Source organism: Lactuca sativa, chromosome 9, assembly GCF_002870075.4.
Source record: "Lactuca sativa cultivar Salinas chromosome 9, Lsat_Salinas_v11, whole genome shotgun sequence".
In the NCBI taxonomy this organism is placed as follows: domain Eukaryota; kingdom Viridiplantae; phylum Streptophyta; class Magnoliopsida; order Asterales; family Asteraceae; genus Lactuca; species Lactuca sativa.
In genome coordinates, this window is record NC_056631.2 from 24,826,241 (window position 1) to 24,848,153 (window position 21,913).

Here is a 21,913-nt window from a genome sequence, read left to right on the forward strand (position 1 = left end):
AAGGCTTGAATCTCAAAATGGTGACACAGGGGAGAATTATATAAGTTCTTACAAATCACCATATATGGATAAAGCTGTGAATTTATTTGATAGAATCGATTTGCAGAATGTTCTTTTGATTCAGGTTCTAATAAGATGTGTACAGGAGAAAAATAAAATGTAAGTCACTAACTCTTGGTATAATACATGTGTATATCTATTCTAATGTTGATGACATATTTTTTGTTCATGTTTAAAATTAAGGGAGGTACTTTTTGAAACAAATACGGGAGAGATTATGCATAGACAGGATTTTGAGAGCATGAGGCCTGAACATGTTATACATCATCGTGTGATTGATTCTTGGGCTGCTGTTCTAAATTACGAGGAACAAAAATCAAAAAGTAAACCATACCGCCTGTTCTTCAATACCAAAATTATGGTAAATTCTTTTACAATTGGAACTTCTATATTTTAGTTGTAAATTGTAACAAGATATTCTAATTTTTCTGTTTTTCTATGTTTACAGAGTTCTGAGTTGTTAGATGAAACTAAATCTTTTGACGAGCGTTTTTTAACTTTTGAGACTCGTGTTGATAAGTTTCTATCTAATGTCAAGGCAAATGTAGATTTCAATGATCTTAAACTCGTAAGAATATTTTATTAATTAAAATATTACATTATTAAAAGATAGGAATTATGTTAACTTTTTGATGAATTTGTTGGAATTGCAGGTGGTTTTCCCAATACATAATGGTGATCAGATGTATGCTGTTGTTTTCAACCTAACATATCCACAAGTTCATATTATAGACAGCATACAAACAAAATCGTTAGAAAAAACTTATGGAATGACACCAACATCATTAGTAAGTTTTCATTTACTTTTATTAATTGTATTAAATTTAGAATATAATATATTTAATAATGTAATTTTGTTAATATACATTGCAGAAATTGTACTTTATACGATATTTGGAGAAAACTACATTTATCATCAATAATATCGAAGGTTTGCGATCAACAACAGTGAAGATGATGAAAATTGACTGGAACACAAAGGAGTTGACAACAGAGAATGGAGCACTTTTAATGAGACATATGGAAAAATATTGTGGAGAAAAGCAAGGAAAGTGGAATGTGGAAATGGAAAAAGGCAGTGATGTGCAAGCTGTTCAATTTGTAAAATTACGTGCCTTATATGCTGTTAAGATTGCTACACATGAAATCAACAACCACAAGGAAAGAGTTATCAAAGAGGCAATCGAATTTGGAAAATTTGATCATGCGACTAGAAAAAAGATGTTAGAGGAAGGTATCCAAAGGATGGATGAATTGGAAATGGGTAATAGAATTTGATAGAAGTTTGGAATTTTATAAATGTAGTTATGGTGACTTAACAACAATTCCTTTTCTAATATCTGTATTATTTTGAACAAATTAGACAAAAAAATGATGTCTAGTATTATGTAAGAAACTTGATATGGTTTATTAGGTGATTAATGCTTAATGTATAGTAGGTATTATGATCACTTCTTAATGATATGGTTTATTAGGTGATTAATGCTTAATGTATACTAGGTATTATGATCACTTCTTAATGACCATGGTAGAATATTCTAATAGAATAATGTATAATGGCATCAGTATTCTATTAGAATAACATTCTTACATGCATAATCTTGTATTATAATATTTTGATAAAAAAGCATTATACTGCAATCATTCGTATATACTTCAAAAAATTAAAGATTGAAAATATTAGAAGAATCAATATGTTCTCAAATGTATAACACATCATCACAACCCAAATGTCTCATACATCATCACAAACCAAAACAACAAAAAAATATCCAAACTAAAAAAGTCAAACTTTTATCTATATGGTATTATTGAACTTTATTGAAATACGAAAAAAATCGAAATATATTTCTAGACACAACTATGCACTTTGTACCTTGGATTTATTCAACAATGTCAAACATTTCCTTGAATTATGCCCTTTAACCCCACATGTTTTGCATGATCTTGATTGCTTGTTACCTTGAATAGTAGCCTTCTCCAAAGCACTTTTTAAACGTTTTCCTGTACCAGAACCTTTATTCTTCACCATAGGTGGATTTTCAACATCAACAACTTCAGGATTCGTAGTAGCTCCGTAAAGTTTATCAATATGATCTTCTTTTGTAACCGGTACTTTGTCTGAACCTTGTTCACCAATATCAGTCATAAAAACTTCAAGCTTCTGCATGAACTCTTCTAACTTCTTGTCATCATTACTTAATGAAGACAGGCATTGATCAAGCATGGAAAAAGCTTTGTATGCAACCTTCTCAACATTTCCAGACGAATCACTATATCTAAACGTCCTTTTCAAAACTGTGGTGGGGATAATATCTCTTCTCCATCTCTTAAGAATGTATCTTGACGGAATCTCTTGTATGTCATAAATCTTTAGAATACAGAAGATGTGTCTACAAAAAATTCCAAACCGCTCAAAAAGCATGCATGAACATTTCACCGTTAGATCTTCTCTGTTGAATTCAACCTGTTTCAAAAAGTATTAGCATAATAAGCATATTCAAAAAAGAAAAATTAGAATATTTTTTTCAGAATTATTAGAATATTAAGTATATTCTAAAATGTCAACATTACCTCAAAATCACCTTCACTTGTGTTAAAATTCCATTCAGAATCGATGTCAACTTTTTCTTTTTTCTCAACTACTACCTTCTTCTTTGATATATTTGTCCTTTTATGTTTGACAATGCATATTTCAGAAACAACGCCTGATGTAACACTCTTCTGTGAACAAGAAACAAGTGAATGAAGAATCTCCCTCTGCACCATGAGAAAAATAGTCCTGGTGTATACCATAGATGCATGTTTCTCCATATCTTCAAAAGGTGTTTTGATGATTGGAATTATAGTAGATGTATCAAAATCAAATTTGATCTGATTATTCCTTTGCCTTTCCATAACAGACTCAAAAGCATTCATAAAATTGTTTAACGTATAACCATGATGCGATACCCTATTGAATGTTGAATTCTCACTTTCTGACCGAGAAGTTGTTCTCATTAGACCTGACATCGGTACATCTTTAAAATAGGCTGGAATCCAACTGCTTCTCAAATCAAACATATCTTTCATCCATTTATTGTCTTGCAACTTATATTTTACCATCAATGCATCCCATCTCATTTCAAAATCATTGACAGCAATTTTGGAGTCTCATACTATACTATTGAAGTCCGCCTTAAAATCTGATTCATTCATTGTTTCCCAGCTTACCTTCAAAAACAATTCATATATTATTCTGTTAGAATATAATATAGTATAAAAAGGCATTTCATTTAATCTATTATCCTAATTACAAAAAATATTTCATTTAATATTCTGATAAGAATATAACAATAATGTTAGTACCTTCAATGGAAGTTTACTTGTGATATGCCACATACAAAATCTATGTTTTGTGTATGGAAATACTATCTCAATAGCTTTTTTCATTGCTGGATCTTGATCGGTCACGACCATGATTGGTGCTTTTCCAAAACACTTCAAGAATGACCGAAGTAACCAAATATAGGAATTTGTATCTTCTCTACACAACAAACCAGCTCCAAAAGTGACGCACCTTTTGTGATTATCAATGCCAGTAAAAGGTACAAATACCATACAATACCTAAAAAAACACAAAAAAATACCATTAGAATATATAACTAAAAATGTTTATATTTCTATAATAAATACCTGTTTGTACGATATGTTGCATCAAACGAAACAACGTCCCCAAATAACTCATAGTTTTGTTTTGAAGTGTCATCAGCCCAAAAGAGAGCATTTAACTGCTTCTTGTCACATCTGTATTCGTATGTAAAATTTGTAACATTCTCTTTACGATTCTGAAGCTTTGTAATCAACAAATTTGCATCAGTTCCCCCGATGTGACAATTTATATCCCTTGTAAAATTTTTCCAATCTATCTCTAGTCCATCAACAAATTCACATCCTCCTTTTATAACGCACATTAGTCTATATGTTGTAGTTGCCCCCACCTTTGCACTCGAAAGCTTATGTATAAAAGCTTGATCAACAACACTCAACTGACGTTTAGCTCTTGAAAGATGCATACAATCTTGATTGATCAATTTGTGGTTGTGTTGTTGTTCAAAGCGCCACAGGTAAACTTCTGAAGAATGTGGTATAGCTTTGAATGCAACAAAAGCTTTGCAATTTGTGCGTTTACAATTACTATTTCTCAATTGCTTATTATGATCATCACTAATTGTGTCTAAGATAGAAGTGTTTGGCAATCCCCCTCTATTGCATATAAAATATTTCGAAGTTGTGATTCCACTCTTTTTCCTCTCTGTTGATTTTCTAATATCAAAACCAGATCTTAATGCATATCCTTTATACCACTTAATAGCATCTTTTATATCTTTAAAAATTGAACCCAAAGTAGGTATCCAACCAGGTTCAACCACTGGAATCCAAAATAAAGAACCATCAGCTCCAATGAATTCTTTGCAAGATCCATATTCTGCTGCAACATTGTCACTTTGAACTATAAAAAAGAATATACTACCATGTTAACATATAATCATAATAATTTGCATTCATATAAATGTAATCATAAAAAACCACAATCTTATATGTGCATTATTCTATAAAGCATAATATGCAGTAACATGAACTTATCACCAACATCATTCTATAAAGAATAACCGATATCAGTAACAGAATTACCTTCGATTTCCAATTGATTTCCATCATTGTCCAGAATCTCTGAATCACCAGATCTGAATTGATGATTTTCTTCATCGTAATGATCATTTCCGATGTCATTCATATCTAAATCATACATAATTGTTACTACATTAAAATTGAATGTGTTATATGCAAATAACAATGAAAACAATGATTACCTTGGGTTTCCGATTGATTTTCCTCGTTATGAAGAAACTCTGAATCAGTATAACCGAACTGATGATTTTCTTCATCAAGATGATTGTTTTCGATGTCATGCATATCCAAATCATCCATAACTGTTATCATTATTGATATATCAATGTATGTAAAATATTCTATAAGAATAACATGCAGTCTCATGAACTTATCACTAAGATGATGTTAATGAAAAGCAAATAGATGTTAATCAAAAGAAAACAGATGACATATTGCAGAAAAACATAATGATTAAATGAAAAGTTAAAAAACAAACAATGAAATAGGTGATACATTGTCAAACAACATATTATAGATTAAATTGTTTTCTAGCTCAAACAAATTCAACAACAAATGATCTTTGATTGCTGAATTGGATGTCTCAACAAAAGATGATGTTTGATTTCTGAAATCACAAATCATACAAATATAAAATTGGAGAAATCGATAATAGTTGATGATTCAATTCATGAACTAGGTTAAAAATTGATTAGAATAATTTTTTGTGTATTGCTTCAAAGAACAATGAAAAACAAATATTAAAAGTACCTAATTGTTTGCTGAAATCAAATATTACATGCAATTACTAAAGATAAGACGATATGTAAAGGATAAAATTGGATGATCGATTGCTAATAAAGCTTCCAATTTCTGTAATTGATTAATGATCAATAAATATTGCTAAAAAAACAATTTTGTTTGAAGAAAAAAACAATTTTACACAAAACTATGGTAAAAGGGACATCTCCAACCTTTTGTGTTTGAGTAAAAGCATACTTCCACAGAGTTATCGTAAAGTTAGTAAGAGTAACATTAAATCATATTACACCAATTTTGACATCAAATTTCAAACCATACTCCAATTCTTAAAGAGAACTTTAGTCATAGGAAGGAGCGAGTGATAGATACATCAAATTCTTAATTCATTTAGGACTTTCATCAAACAAGTAGAGTGCATGTATTGTTGCTGAAAAATTGTTGATTGAATGAAAGTTTAAACTCAAACATTGAAATAGTTGATATATTTCTCAAAAACATATCCTATGTTAACTTTTCTTCTAGGTTAAAAACAATTAACATGAACTAAATAAATCAATCAGTATGATGTTCTATTGCTTCAAAACATATTGCTTAATAGTGCTGAAATCAAACAATGAAAGTGATGAAAGTTGTCATACATTGATGAATTTCTAAAATAACGGATCAGAGAGTAAAAATCAAAACTTGAAAGTGCATAGACAACTATAAATGTTTAAGAATTGCAGAAATTGCTAACCACAACTTATAAACAGAACTACATATGCCAAAAAACTAAACCTCAATCTAATGATCACTTTCAGATGTAGAATGATGAAGAAGATGAACTGGTAAATCACTAAAATCGCGAATTTAATAGTTGAGATTGTGATAGGAGAGGATAATTTAATCGATCAACGATTTTTGCTTTCAAAATCACAACAATCTGGTAGAAAGACTTGATGATCGAAGGAGATGAAGATCATGATTACCTGAATATGACGATTTTGATACAAGAGGATAACTGATCAATCAATGAATGATGGTCCTATATCACCGATGAATTGGCCAAAGACTTGAAGATTGATGGAGACGAATATCTTGATTACGTGAATATGACCCTAATTTATGTAACAGATGTACTGATGAGATATTTAACATAATAATGACTAATCTGCCCCTAATTAACAAATGATGTACGTTAATAAGTCTTAATCATGTTTTTCTACCTGCCACATGATCAGTTATGATCAATGGCTAAGATGTTGTCCTCGTGTCTCACAAAAAACCTTTGGTCTCAAATGAACCTTATCCTATATATATATATATATATATATATATATATATATATATATATATATATATATATATATATATATATATATATATATATTAAAATTACTAGTAATATTATTGATCATGTTTAGTAATAGTTTTAATAACCCTTTGGCAATTTGTTTGTCAGACTTTGTTCAACAACATTTGTAAAGCGATTAGCGTCTTGACAAAAGCGATTAAAATCTAAAGATTTGTTGTTAAATCCATCAAAACTGGCTACGGATTCGCGACGACCATTGATGATTCTTTATTTTTGAAATTTAAACATTGTTGTTTTCAATTTACCTTTCACATAGCGTAAACATTTAAGGTCTTCATTTTGTATACCAACTTACACATATTTCACACATACGTTCCTGCATAACTTTCAAAACTCCATGACTCCATATAAAACTCTTGAATAGTTGTTTGTCTGAATATGCAAACATCTAACAAAACAATAATGTATTACATACAATGTCTAGTGTGTAACCTTTAATCAGGGTCGGTCCACAGGTTTTTAATGCATTAGGCAAAAAATCATAATAATGCCCCCTTACTTGTATAAAATCTATACCATAGTTAACCTTAATATTTTCAACAAGTTCATTAGAGTTACCCATAATTTATTGATTTGTAGGTGTTTGGTAATTGATTTAACAAAAAAATAATAATAAAAAAAAATAAAAACTATCGAGTCAAACAAAACCATGAAGAAAAGAAAACAGAAATTAGATACATTAAAAGTTGAGAAATTAAATATCTTTCTATTTTTGTTCCTACAAATCTTTTCCTACCCAATTAAATGATGACATGACATATTGATGTATTAAAATATCATTAAATTAGCATTAAATGTTACACATGTCATTATTTAATTGGGTAGGATGATTTGTAGGAATAAAAAATAGAATGATATTTAATTTCTCTTAAAAGTTTAAAACTGTGACAAACAAATTACCATGTCACTATCTTAAATGTCAATATTATATCAAAATTATAAAACAATTACTCTTTAAATCCATTATCATCAATTTGTAATATAATCTCAAAAATGAAACAAACTCTTTAAATCCACTATCAACAATCTGTAATATAATCTCAAAAATAAAACAATTACTCTATAAATCCTCTATCAAATTTGGGAACAAGGAACAAATTTTTTTTTTGAATTGCAGCAGCACCCATTTAACGTAATTAGCCTCATAGGGGCATCAATTCCAAGGGTATAATTGTCCAACCAATCTATATTTTTTTTATGCTTTTAAACCAAACTCTAGGGCACTTCAAATTAACAACATAAACTAAATACACATCTATGTGCAGGGGCTAGACCATCAAGGACAGAATGGTCCATAATGAAAAAAAAACCTTTAAAAGCTAAAGCAACCAAAATGCGGTGACAATTACACTGTAAATTACAAAGCCAAAAACGAAAAACTAGATGAGAAAAAAAATGACATCTAAAAAAGCTAAGCTGCAAATTGATAACCGAGCACTTCCATAGCAAGTGTGGCACAATCATCCATAATAAGAACCAAACAGAAGAATACTTCCATTCCAACTCTGATGAGTACTAGATCACATAGATGAAAAATATATGTAAAGTTATAAAAATCGGAAGAGTAAAGTTGTGTTCTTGATAGAAATCGAGAGACAGTAGCGGAGAGTTTATAGAAATTGAGAGATAAGAGAGGAGAGTTTATAGAAATTTCGGTTTTGACAAAAATAGATTTTCTAAGCGAATAAGAGCCAATCGACGATTGGGAAAATCAATTGAGCCCTCGTCTTCTACATCCTGACGTTTCATCTTTCTAGGCGACAATTGGAAAGATAGAATCGGACTCCTAAGAAGCGGCACAACTGATAGGAGATGCTGAAAGATTTGAGCCAAAAACCTATAATTTTAACGCTATGGACTAAAATAATGCCCTTCCCCCTTCTTGATGTCCTGGGCTTCCGCCCAACTCACCCATGTATTGGGCCGGCTCTGCAAACACATATGATTCGAAAAAGGTGTCTTACATCATGATTTTTGTCATGTCCTCGGATCTTCAAAAGACATTCGAGAACAATTAGGCGTATGAAAGTAACTTCCAATTGGATTAAATGTTTCAGCAAAGGGCAAGGCAAGAACGATTTGAAGTTGTCCTAACATCATGAAAGCTCAAGGAAGGTGGATCAGTGTGTGCTCATTTTAAACAAATGAAGAGCTACATTGACCGACTCGAGAACCTCAATGTCATCTTCGATAATAGCCTAGCAGTGGATCTTGTGCTTGGTTCTCTTCCAAGTTCTTATAGTAATTTCATCATAAGTTATCATTTGAATATTATGGAAAATACATTGATGGAACTCTATAATCTCCTCCAAAATTCTAAATTCGAAGTGATGAAAGTTCATGCTACACCTCAATCCTAAGTGCTCGCCTTTTAGAATGGTGGGGAACAAAAAAGGAAGTGTTCCCATTCCAAGTGGAAAGGGAAAGTTGTTGTTTCCTAAAGTAGAAACAAGGGAAAAGGTGAGACGTCATTTCTATTGGTGAGTGATCCAAAAGAAGCAATGAGTTTCTACTATGGAATCAAGGGGAATTGGAAACGAATATACCCCAAGTACTTGAAGCATTTGAAGGATGGAAAGGTTCAAGCAACTAGATTCAATTCAGGTACTTATATGGTCGAACTTCATAATACTACTACTTCTAACTCATGGATTCTTGATACTGGATATAGTACTCACAAATGTTTTGTATTATAGGGACTAAAGGAAAGAAGGAAGCTTAAGCATGGAGAAATGAATCTAGTCATGGGAATAGACGTGTGTCGCCTGTATCTATGGTTGGAGAGTTCGAACTAAAGCTTTGTAGTGGAATTTTGATTAGTTTAGTTAATTGTTGTTACTCTTCGCATATGTCTAGGAATATTATTTAACTTCCTACATAATATAAACAATGATTTTAATTTTCATTTGATAATGAAATGTTGAAAGAAATTTATGAAAAATATCTACGGCTCATTAAAATTTACAGAAAACATCATAGAATCCACCTTCTTCTTCACCTCATGTGGCTCCTTCCCATCAAATATTTCGATGTCAATCACCTATGTACCTACCTTTCTTCTCTTGCTCCCAACAACGGCTTGACGTGGAACATCCTTCTTTACAAGAACACCCTTTCTCTCTTTTTAACTGGGAAATTATCATTGATCAAATGTCAAACCATATTATATAATCAAGAACTTCCTAGATGTTTTAAGTCTCGAGATTCCATGCTTCTAGTTTAATCCAATGAATTATTCAGATAGATCCTCGTGTAATGTTTCTCTTACGTTATGCAAGGTAAATCAATCCCCAAGCTAAGCAAAATCGGTATACCTGATAAGTTAGAACATTATTTCTAATGAATTGTGTATTATCCAAATACATTACAATGATGAAAATTGTACTCCCACTAGTATTTACATATATGACTCATCTTTGTTTCTCAAAATTCAAAACTCCTTGAAATTTCTTATTGAAACAAGGATTCCAATTATTCCCACTAGATTTTGGCGTACTTATAGTCCACCTTCATTCCTCGGAATTCAAAACTCCTTGAATTCTATCATTAAAATAAGGATTTAATTATGCGAGATGTTTGTCTTAATTCATAAATGAACTTCATAAGTTTACACATTCGTCACAATCCTATCTTGGTTTGAATACATGTGTGTTCACATCCATATTTGTTACCTTTTGAAGATCCAATGACACGCAATGATAAAGCCTAAGTGCTTGATCAACTAAGTTCCAAACCTATATTGACATAATCTCTCTCTTCATGTCATTTTTCCATCGTGCAACCTTTTAGGGTCTGCTATGACTTCCGATAGCTAGCCACTCTGATTGTCATCTACCAGTGACTCATATTCCTCAATAATATATATTATATATGACTAGTTCTATAACGTCCTCTATTAATTCATGTTATGATGAGTTTCAGCTATGTCGGTTTGCATAATAACCTTTTTCAAATTCAAATTGAAAGCTAGGACCAACCTTAGGTTCTTCGCTGGTTGACTTGTTCCATATCAAGATCGGTATGACTCCCATTAACTCTTTTAGATATTAGCTACCTCTTAAGAAGGACTTCCCTTCGAGAAACAAATATTTGTTCTCAAAAGGTTTGTAAAACAATTACCCAAAAGGTTTTATCGGGATGTCCAACTAGATAACATAAGTCTCATTCTAAGTCCTAGATTGTTGAGCGCTTTACGACGAGCATAAACCTCATAATCGTAGACTTCCAAATATGCTAGAGAAGGACGAACCCTTATTCCACATTTTTTAGTGTATCTCATGAACCTATTACTTGGTTTAAGACCAAGGACTTTTGTAACACATGTTCATGGTATAATCGATTAATTGTTGGTAAGCATACTATGACTCATTAAATCAAAAAATGATTTTGATTCTCCAATTATACTCCATGTGGCAGTATTTGGGGTGGAGACAACTTATGAAACCTTTTCATAATTGCTTAAATGATCGTTGTGGTTTAGGCTAAAATATTCACTATCCCTATTGGATTTGAGTATCTCATCCTCTTGCCTAATTGACCCTTAATTTCGATTTACAAGAGCTCTAGACACCTAAAAAGGTTCCATGCTCACATTCATACGAAATTGGTCATGTATTGTGGTTAATTTGAATGGGTTAATTATTATAAAAAAATTACAACAAAGATATTCAATTCACTTAGTGATGCAAATCTCATATATCTTGATAAATAACGTACACATTAATCACAAGACTTGATGTTGAATGATTTCCAAAATCCTATCCAACTAGCTCTTTAGTAATGCAGTTCTTGTTCATATTAACAAGATTATGATTTCAGAAGTACATTCCATCGAAACTTTTTGGTGTATTGAATTAGTATGTTTTGTGGCCAAATCTAAATGGACAATTAGTTAGACTAACTCCTTTAGATATTCATATTTCTTGAAAAATAAGGTTTGCATTTATCATAAGACTTGTAGTCAAATGAATTCCAAAATCTTGTCCAGCTGGATCTTTGGTAATACAATCCTTATTCGAGAAGATGATTTCATAATAGTACACCATATTCAAACATTCGATTTTTGTTTGGAATTATTTCCTATATTAGATTCACAAATTTCATGAATTTTCCTTTTAAATAGGAACATATAAAAAATGTTCTTCATTTAATCAAGTCAAAACAATCTTAAGGACTTTGTATAAAAAATTTCAATCATAAATCATAGACTGAAACATTTGAGACAATGATTGTCTTTTAATCTTGTGAATAATAGCAAGGGCTCAGTATTCATGATCAAACTTTCCTCTTTATGTTTTAGTCCCATTACTTCAATCACTTCACACTCTTTGTGAATTTCAGTACTTTATCCTTAGTATAATACTCAAGGATTTGGAAGTAATGTTCCAATGGTATTATGAATTTGCATATCTGATTGTAGGCTAAACATTTACGAGAATGAGATGTCGTTTTATCCTATGGATAGTATCATGGTCTCTTAATCCATGATCAAAAACATCTTCTTAACGTTTCGGTTTTATTTATCAGACATATTGGGCATTTATGCATTATTAGTCCTTCTTCTTATTTTGAAAACGATTAGCCTATCAGAACATGTCTTAGAACAAGCCTTCATATTGTCCTTGACATTTGTGCCTAGATTAGGTGTATCATCACTAATTTCCTTATACCTATGGACAACTGGCTCTCTTGCTTTTTGACATTTAAGTTCATGATATTTTAAAGTTAGAGTTTCTACTATCGGCCATGTTAGTTCCAAATGACGCTCAATCATGCCATGTAACTCCTTTATGGACATTTCAAGGTTCTTCATATCTTAATCAGAATGAACTTATTATATGTACATGTCAGCTAGTTGACCATAATCAACCTCTAGCTAAACAAGATTCCATTTATCTTTAAAGATACGTTTAATAATGTTTCATACAATTTTTGAATATAGTGATGGGGGGATCTTTAGGGTGATCTTTCTCATAGGCATTACTTCTCGATTCATTCATGAGAACAATTCTCAAGATATGAATTTTGACTAGATTGATCATCTTACCATCTAATCCTTATCGAGGTTTTAAAGCAGTAAATCTTAGTGGATTATGTATAGACATCATTCGATATCAATTTCATTCTAATGTATTTTATTAATCCTTAATATAATTATTAACCCTAAATGAAATTATCGATTAAGGATAGGATCCATAGTTGGCTTTGTGATGTGTAAAGGGATGTCGTAAACACACCACAAAGTTATTTACGTAGGTAATGTACTTTTTCAATTACAATCTCTTATGAAACTCCTAGATCATTTAAGATTCATTGAAAATTCAATGGCATGTTAATCTCAATTGTGCTTATCTCGATTCAGTAACGGGGATGCTACGGATTACTGAGTAGATGGTGAATCAACCATGAAAAACCGCTCAATCATCGACGCAAAAATTATTTTCACATTAACGTGTCGGTTAGCCACACACGCTCCATCAATAGAATAATTTTACGAGCGACTCTTATTTTAACTTATATTTTTGCAATGAAGTGTATGTTAACCACACATGCTCCATCATCAAAATATAAATAAAATGTGTGTTTTCATGGATAACACATGACTCACGCTTTTAAACATATAAAACATGAATAAAAATTATCACTTCATTAATACTTTTAATCTTGAAAAACAAAATCTAATCGAACCCTTTCGGTAACTCCATTCTCAAAATATAAAAGACGGCGAGGGAGGTAAGCGCAAAGCATATTAAAAACCAACATCATTAAGAATCATTGAGACCTCTTTAAACCAGTATAGTGGGTATGTCTAGTTTTGATTTGATGAAAATGTTTTTAATTAACATGTGATTACACATGTCATATGTATAGTAAATTATATCATATATTAAACTTTAAACATTTTATATTTATAATATTTTCTTTCAAATATTCAAATTTAATTCTCTAATTTAAATAACATTTAAAGTCTTAATTAAATCCATTTAAGTATTCTGGTTTAAAGCTTTATTAAACATTATTTAAAATTTAATTAATCCCTTTAAATATTCAAAATTAAACTCTCTAATTAAATAATAGTCAAGATAAGTATCCACGTTTTAATTCAAGTTTAAATATTATTCAACTTTAATTAATTTAATATTCAAAATAAACTCTAAGGAAATTATATTCTAAACTAATTTTTTATTTGAATATTCAGATTTAAACAATTAAAATAATATTTTAATCAAGAGGGTTAATCCTAAAATTCGAAACGTTAAGGAAAAATCTAAAATTCAAAAAAAAACTGGCAGGCATGACGCGTCCAGGAGTGGGTAAGACACACCCTGCAACAAAGCATGTTTCTTTCAGTTTTGTGATTTGACAAAATAATGTCAAAAACAAAAACCTATTGACTCTGATATCATTCTTGGAGATTTACTGCATCAAGTACACTATCTAAAGGCAGTGGAATAATCAAAATATTCACCTAAGTGCAGGTGCATCCTAGAATCTAGGTTTTATTAGTTTTAGCAACATACATTAAAATCAAATTAAAAGAAAGATATTATACCTCTTGATCCTTAGATCATGTGATGGACATCTCTTGCAAATGATGAAGAGCCCAAAGGAGAACTTCTCTAATATAGTTAGACCGAAGACTCCAAAAGCAAATAAGTAATAAACCCTAATTAGGTATAAGTTGAACATATAAAAATTATATATTTTTCAACAAAATAAACATAAATTTATATAAGTTATATTCCTTAGAATAACACAAAATTAACTAAAATCTCAAATCTTGACATGTTACAACAATAACATCAACTTCTAACAAAACTTTAGAAACAATTTTCTATAAAAATAATAGAAAGTCTCTAATTAAACAATAGTTATAAAATTTTGTATTCGACAATGAACTTCTAGCTGGGTGGAAATGAAATTGATTATGTATATGTGTGCTTACGTGTTATTGAGATCATAGATTATCTTTTCGCAGCTTGTAATGAGTTGACTGGTTTATGGAGCTGTATTGCTATTTGGTGGCGAGTTCGCCTTCCGACTAGATTTCTATGCAGTTTTTACTTTCTTGGTCTGATTGTGTTCCATTGAGGGGATATCAACAAAAGACTTTTGATGTAGTGGTTTTGACTACTTTATAATGTTTATAGAGTTTTCGTAATTCCTATCTTTTTGGAACGATGTTGTTTTGGATTTCTAATAGCTATAACAAAGCTCAACTTGGGTGGAGTTATTGGTTTCACAACCCTACTTAAACTTCTATTTTGTTGTAATGAGTTTTTTCTAACTTCTTGTTTAATTATTAATATAATTTCACAGTTCCAAAAAAAAAGTTAGCATATTAAAAATTGATAAGATTCCCAAAATAAAAGAAAAAATCTAGCTTAATAAAGAATGATACGATTACATAATAAAAGAATGACAATATTCCATAATTAGAAAGAAACAAGGTCATAAAAGACTTCTAGTTCAACTACGTAAACCAATATTGGAAAGAAACAAGGTCATAAAAGACTTTTAGTTAAACTATGCAAATTTTGCACATAGTAAAAACACAATAACTAGAAGATAAATTTCTAACAATGCTTAAGAATTTTTGAGCAAATTATTTCGCTATATAATTCAACATGATTATCACCGAAACAAAAAATAAAAAATTTGCTTATTTGTGACCAAAACAACAAATAAATTAGAAAATCAACAAAAAATTAGATTGGATTCCTAATCCATTAAGAAACTCATAAGATAAATAGATTTAACAAATAAAATACACATCCGACCAGTAAAACAACTAAATAATAAAAATTTGAAAGAAAGAAAAACATCACTCAAACATTAGATGATTCAACCATAGTTTATTAAAGATGTAAGATTAGTTGATAGAAAACTAACAAGATATAAAGGAACCAAAGGATCTGTAATCCATACGCACAAACTCTTGGAACATGAAATAGTGTGATAGAAATACACAACAATAAAAGAATATTACAATAACTTAATACCTATTGGTCATGAATGATATCATTTTAGCAAGGAAACAACAAATACAACATGATCGATAAGAATACTACAAAGAAATCAACACATATTAAATAATTATATTAAATATGACAAATGTTACAATCTTAGATACATAGATACATAGAAAGATATAAATAAATAATTTCCATATAATAGATCATTTTAATGTTGAAATAAAAACAATATATTAAAAAGAGAGAAATGACCATAATAGTCAACCTCTAAAAAAAATTAAAAAAAAATCAGAATAACCATAATAACCCTACTTTTCGCAAACCACTATCTATTAAAATCTTGGTGGCGCGTAAATCTTTATAAGATTTCCATAGGTCACCACCTGTAAAAATCTAGATTGTTTGTGATACTTTTTCAAAAAATAATTTATTTTTTAAATTTCCAGAAGTCAAAACCTACAAAAATCTAGGTTGTCTGTGATTTTTGTTTTGTTTTTTTTATTTTAGTTTTTTGTGAATCACCATCGTGATTGGGAGAAGCCAAATGGTGCGATGGTTATAAGTTCATATACGAAAGTTATGAATTTTTTTCATAATTTTGACCATATAGCATACTTTGGAGCTAAAACAAAATATGATTTTTCGACATCCAAATTGGGAGTGTAAAATGTTCACGGGTAATCTTTGTTATAAAGAACACAATAAAAAAAATTCAACTCAAACAAAATTCCTACGCGAAATTTATGAATGTTCAAAGTTGAAGCTTTTTGTTTCATTTAGTAACCCATTTTGGAGCTTAAAAGTATGATTTATTGACATTCAATTTGAAATGTAATATGTTCATGGAAAGCTCTTGTACAAAGAACACAATTAAAAAAAGAAAAAAATGCCGCTCAAACGGAATACATATGAAAAAAATTAGGGATGAGCAAAAGGACCGGGGAACCGGCCGGAACCGGTCCTGGAACCGGCACCCGATGGAACCGGTCGGGCAGGGACCTATACTACAATTTCGTGATTATTTGGAACCGGGACCCGGTAAGAACCGACTGTTGGAACCGGCCCGACTAGATAAAACCCTTGACTACTTGGCTGTCGCTTGGACTTCTGCTTACACTAGTCGGACGTAACAAAAAAAATCGTGATTCCAACTCCCCAAGTCACGAAGATACGAACTGGCGAACCCTACTGGCTATTCTACCATCGACGACATCTCTTCATCATCATTCAATTCTTCATCTCCAAGTTTCAATCGATCTTCAATTCTTCATCATCATTCATTGATTTTCATCTTCAATGATTCAAACTATGGATGTTCATGAAGATCAAGTAAGAGCATATATTTATATTTCATGTGTTAAGATTACATATTTCAATATTTGCTTCAATGCTTCAATGATTCGCCAAATAATGGCATGCATGCAAGTTTTTTTTCTTTGCTTTTGTTGTCTCCATTCCAAATATATGCATTCTTATCCCTACTTAATTAAAAGATCTTGATTCTTGATCATAGTCTCATAGTGGAGTACTCATTTACGGATGAAAGGTTGTACATATAATATATGTTTCATGTTTTAAGCTCCATTTAACAATGTACTTTGTAGACATACACGCAAGATTTTTGTTTGATTAGTTTATTGTTTATAGTATGAATGTAATTATGTAAGATTGTCAAAAGTACGAATTTGTTTAGTACTTTTGTTATATAATTAATGTGTAAAATTGACAATGTAGGATTTGGATGGGTTACCAAATGTACCATCATCAAGATACCGAAACTCGGATGTTCATGATGCCAATATTGAAGATGGTAATCCGGCTAATTGGATTGGAAAATACTTTGATGACCAAGTAAGATTAGCATTTAGCTCATTAGCAATATTTACCTCTTTAGCAATCTGTCCAAATTTTGAATTGTGCATAACTCATTCAATTTTACTTGTTTTGACCTGAATCCTTTTCCTACATGTAGATTAGGATTTTTAGTTGAGTTTAGACTATAAAAACACTTATTTGGTTAAATATTGAATGAGTTACAAGCCCCGCAAGGAAGGGTGTCAAATCTGATTTTTTTTTTCTAACAACAATAAAACGTGATCTGATTTTGTTGTTCAATTGTGCATAACTCATTCAATTTAACTTGTTTTGACCTGAATCTTTTTCCTACATGTAGATTAGGATTTTTAGTTAAGTTTAGACTATAAAAACGCTTGATTTGGTTAAAAATTGAATGAGTTACAAGCCCCGCAAGGAAGGGTGTCAAATCTGAATTTTTTTTTTCTAACAGCAATAAAACGTGATCTGATTTTGTTGTTCAAATGTGCATAAATCATTCAATTTAACTTGTTTTAACCCGAATCATTTTCCTACATGTAGATTAGGATTTGTAGTTGAATTTAGACTATAAAAATGCTTGATTTGCTTAAACCTTGAATGAGTTACAAGCCCCGGAAGGAAGGGTGTCAAATCTGATTTTTTTTTTTTATATTTTTTTTTCAGCATTTAAACGTAATATGACTTATTATATGTTTTATTTTGAGAATATAGGATTATGAAGAAGATTCAGAAGAAGATTATATAGAAGAAACACCGGCATGGAATGTTATATCAAGTGATGAATCAAACCAAGAAGAGGAGCCACAAGAACAACAACCTTCAAAAAAACGAAAATTTGCAACCCCACAAAAACGAAGACAACCAAAAAAACCAACACAAACAAAAAAACCACCACCACCACAAAAACGAACACAAGAAAAATACCCAACAAAACCAAAACCCAAAAACAAAAAAAAAGACTCAAAAGGAGTTAAGGGACCGAATTAACCCAACCAGACGAGGTGAGGGTAGAGATAATTATACCACTCCTGTTTGGAAATACTTCGAGATAGAATGGATAAAGGAGGACGATGGAATTGAAAGAAAGTGGGCCGAATGTAATTATTGTTTACATTTACTAGTCGCGGATCCAAACCGGAATGGGACAACTTCGATAAACAAGCATTTTAATGGGTGCAAGTTAAATCCAGACAACATACCGAAACAAGTTGATAACAAACAACAAAAGTTGTCATTTAAGAAAGCTCCTAATGGTGAGGGTCATGTATACACATGGAAACATGATGATACTAGGATCCAAATTGCCTTGCTAGGCCTTTTTCACCATCAGGGAACTACCATTTAAATTCATTGAAAACGAGGCATTCATAGAATTTGTAAACGCCCTCAATGGTAGGGTGAAATTGCCTTCAAGGCATAAAATTTCTCGTGATGTTGTGTCATTCTATTTAATGGAGAGGCAGAAGTTGTACAAACATTTGAGCAACCCCAAAACAGCCATCCACTTGACAACCGACACGTGGACATCCTCGTGTCAAAAGATAAATTATATGGTTGTCACAGCCCACTTCATTACCGAAGATTTTGTCATGCACAAAAGGGTAGTCAACTTTAGAGAGGTTGATACTCACAAAGTTGAAGACATGGCCCGGTAGTTGCTAATTTGCATAAACGAGTGGGGGATGAAGAATGTCATGACGATGGTCGTTGATAATGCCAAGACAACTGACGCGGCAATCAAGTGAAAGAACTACCGGGTATTTACGAGAATGGAAAACATTTTTACATTAGGTGTATGGCTCATATCATAAACCTAGTTGTGAAAATGGGGTTAAAACACGAAGTTTATCATGTAAAAAACCTACAAGATGCGGTGAAATACATTAGTGCCTCCCCGCAACGGATCAAGACCTTTAAACAAGCCATGAAGGATGCAGTTGTAGAAAGTCAAAGGTTTTTGTGTGGTGAAACTCCAACAAGGTGGAACTCTACCTTTGAATTGCTAAGATCAGCATACGATGTGAAAGACGCATTTCTCGAATATAGCCATCACGGTAAATAAAATCAAATATATTTCAGCAATAAAAATAGCAATATTTACTTCTTTAGCAATCTGTCCAAATTTTAAATTGTGCATAACTCATTCAATTTAACTTGTTTTGACCTGAATCTTTTTCCTACATGTAGATTAGGATTTGTAGTTGAGTTTAAACTATAAAAACGTTTGATTTGGGTTAAAATTGAATGAGTTACAAGCCCCGCAAGGAAGGGTGTCAAATCTGATTTTTTTTTTAACAGCAATAAAACGCGATCTGATTTTGTTGTTCAAATGTGCATAACTCATTCAATTTAACTTGTTTTGACCTGAATCTTTTTCCTACATGTAGATTAGGATTTTTAGTTGAATTTAGACTATAAAAACGCTTGATTTGGTTAAAATTTGAATGAGTTACAAGCCCCGCAAGGAAGGGTGTCAAATCTGATTTTTTTTTTCTAACAACAATAAAACGTAAGTTGATTTTGTTGTTCTTTTTTGTAGATCCAATGTTTCTGAAAACTGTTGGAAGGGTACCATCACATTCAGATTTTGAGATGATTAAAAAGATGATGGAGTTCCTTGAAAAGTTTAAGAAAAAAACTGAAAAATTTTCGTGTTCAACAAAGTCTATCTTCCATACGTATACCCGGGAGATCCTAGACATAGAGCAACATCTTAGGAAACATGAAACCAACCCGGATTTTATGTTTATGGTACCAGATATGAAAAATAAATATGACAAATATTGGGGTGACTATGATACTAAAAGTGATTATGTCTTCTTTGCGACATTGTTAGATCCCCAATGCAAGTCAAAGTTTATGAAAGTTGTTTTTACCCAAATGCTTAAAGCCAAGAACAAAGAAAAAAAGATTTATGTTGATGAGATAGAATCCAAAGCATGTGCAAAGGTTATTGATATCGAATGCAAACTGGACAAGTTTTTCAAGACATACTTGGAAAGGTCAAACACGACCTCATCGTCTCAACAAGAAACTCCCGAAGAAGTTGTTAATTTTGATGACAAAAACGAATTCTTTGGAAGCTATATGACTTCGGGAAGTTTCCCCTCGACTTTGTCAGAAAGTCAATTGCAACGATACTTAAACGAGGACCCAATCGGATTTGACAAAGGATATGATATCCTCACATGGGGGGAAAATAACACGGTGCGGTTCCCGATCGTTGCTCGAATGGCAAGAGGTATCGACCTTCTTTTACTCTAATTTACATTTTTAATTTATAAATTTGTGTCGTGTATTATACACTAATAACTAATTTGTTTTTAATAGATATTTTGGGGATGCAAATTTCCATCGTAGCATCCGAATCCACATTCAGTAACGGTCGTCGAGTAATTACCGACTACCGTACTAATTTTTCCGTTGTGATTGTGGAGGCATTAATATGCACTCAAGATTGGCTAAGAAAGAGTAGCTTGCCTATATATGACTACGACGAAGTGCACGATGTGTTAGCTGACGATGACCTCGCTATCGGTAATACACTATTACTTGTTACATCTTATTTTTAACATCTTATTAGTATTTTTTACATTTTAGTAAGTAATAACGTTTTTCTTTTGTATTATATATAGACATTGTGGATGCTATACACAACTTGAAGCTAACGGGGAAGAGGTCGGGGAATTAGTCAAAATGTCAAAGAAATGTTAGAATACACATATTAGACTTTTTTTTTTGAAACTTGAAAGTATATTGTGAATGTTGAAACTTGAAAGTGTATGGGAAATTTGAATGTTGATGAAACTTGTTGAATGTTGGTGAAACTTGTCATTCTTTTTTTTTTTTTTTTTTTTTTTTGTGAAACTTGAATATTGAATGTTTGAATGTTGGTGAAACTTGTCATTTTTTTTGTTGGTGAAACTTGAATGTTGAATGTTTGAATGTTGGTGAAACTTGTTATTTTTTTTAAGTCGCTAATACATCAAAATATAGCCGGTTCCAAAATGGACTAAATGTGTTTCGTAAAAATTGAAGGTAGCCGGTTCCAAAATCGAAAAATCGGCAAAAACCGGACCCGGAACCGGAACCGGTAGAACCGTCGGGCCGATTCGGTTCTAGATTTTGGCCGAAGCCGGTTCCCCGGTCCGGTCCAGTCCGGTTCGGTTCGGGCCGGTTCCGGTTGGTTCGGTCCTTTTGTTCATCCCTAGAAAAAATTATGAAAGTTCAAAGTTGACAAAAAAAATCGCAACACCCGAGAAAATCTAGATTTTCG

At 31.5% G+C, this 21,913-nt stretch overlaps 3 protein-coding genes across 3 annotated transcripts; 1 reads left to right on the forward strand and 2 right to left on the reverse strand.

Moving 5' to 3' along the window:
• Positions 1–1,871: 1,871 nt before the first annotated feature.
• Positions 1,872–3,072, reverse strand: LOC128128429 (protein FAR1-RELATED SEQUENCE 9-like). Its single transcript, XM_052767354.1, has 2 exons — positions 2,635–3,072; positions 1,872–2,527 (listed from the first exon to the last, which is right to left on the reverse strand). The coding sequence occupies exons 1-2, from the start codon at positions 3,070–3,072 to the stop codon at positions 1,922–1,924; spliced, it is 1,044 nt and encodes a 347-aa protein (XP_052623314.1). The 3' UTR covers positions 1,872–1,921.
• LOC128128428 (protein FAR1-RELATED SEQUENCE 5-like) lies at positions 3,061–6,737 on the reverse strand. The gene is made up of 6 exons (XM_052767353.1): positions 6,441–6,737; positions 4,914–5,033; positions 4,735–4,839; positions 3,736–4,552; positions 3,409–3,667; positions 3,061–3,273 (listed from the first exon to the last, which is right to left on the reverse strand). Exons 2-6 carry the CDS (start codon positions 5,029–5,031, stop codon positions 3,214–3,216), a joined length of 1,359 nt encoding a protein of 452 aa, XP_052623313.1. The 5' UTR covers positions 5,032–5,033; positions 6,441–6,737; the 3' UTR covers positions 3,061–3,213.
• Positions 6,738–19,462: 12,725 nt separating this feature from the next.
• On the forward strand, positions 19,463–21,328 carry LOC122196054 (zinc finger BED domain-containing protein RICESLEEPER 2-like). The gene is made up of 4 exons (XM_042898375.2): positions 19,463–19,691; positions 20,177–20,878; positions 20,968–21,174; positions 21,273–21,328. Exons 1-4 carry the CDS (start codon positions 19,463–19,465, stop codon positions 21,326–21,328), a joined length of 1,194 nt encoding a protein of 397 aa, XP_042754309.2.
• The last annotated feature ends 585 nt before the right edge of the window (positions 21,329–21,913 follow it).

Bases quoted from the DNA above. Each gene is read 5' to 3' on its own strand.
- LOC128128428 (XM_052767353.1), bottom strand. From the start codon at position 5,031: ATGGATGATTTGGATATGCATGACATCGAAAACAATCATCTTGATGAA. The intron at 4,553-4,734 runs GTAATTCTGTTA...TCTTTTTTATAG, and splicing joins AAATCAATTGGAAATCGAAG to TTCAAAGTGACAATGTTGCA. The intron at 3,668-3,735 runs GTATTTATTATA...GTGTTTTTTTAG, and splicing joins GCAACATATCGTACAAACAG to GTATTGTATGGTATTTGTAC.
- LOC128128429 (XM_052767354.1), bottom strand. From the start codon at position 3,072: ATGTCAGGTCTAATGAGAACAACTTCTCGGTCAGAAAGTGAGAATTCA. The intron at 2,528-2,634 runs GTAATGTTGACA...TTTTTGAAACAG, and splicing joins CAAGTGAAGGTGATTTTGAG to GTTGAATTCAACAGAGAAGA.
- LOC122196054 (XM_042898375.2), top strand. From the start codon at position 19,463: ATGGGGTTAAAACACGAAGTTTATCATGTAAAAAACCTACAAGATGCG. The intron at 19,692-20,176 runs GTAAATAAAATC...TCTTTTTTGTAG, and splicing joins TCTCGAATATAGCCATCACG to ATCCAATGTTTCTGAAAACT. The intron at 20,879-20,967 runs GTATCGACCTTC...TGTTTTTAATAG, and splicing joins CGTTGCTCGAATGGCAAGAG to ATATTTTGGGGATGCAAATT.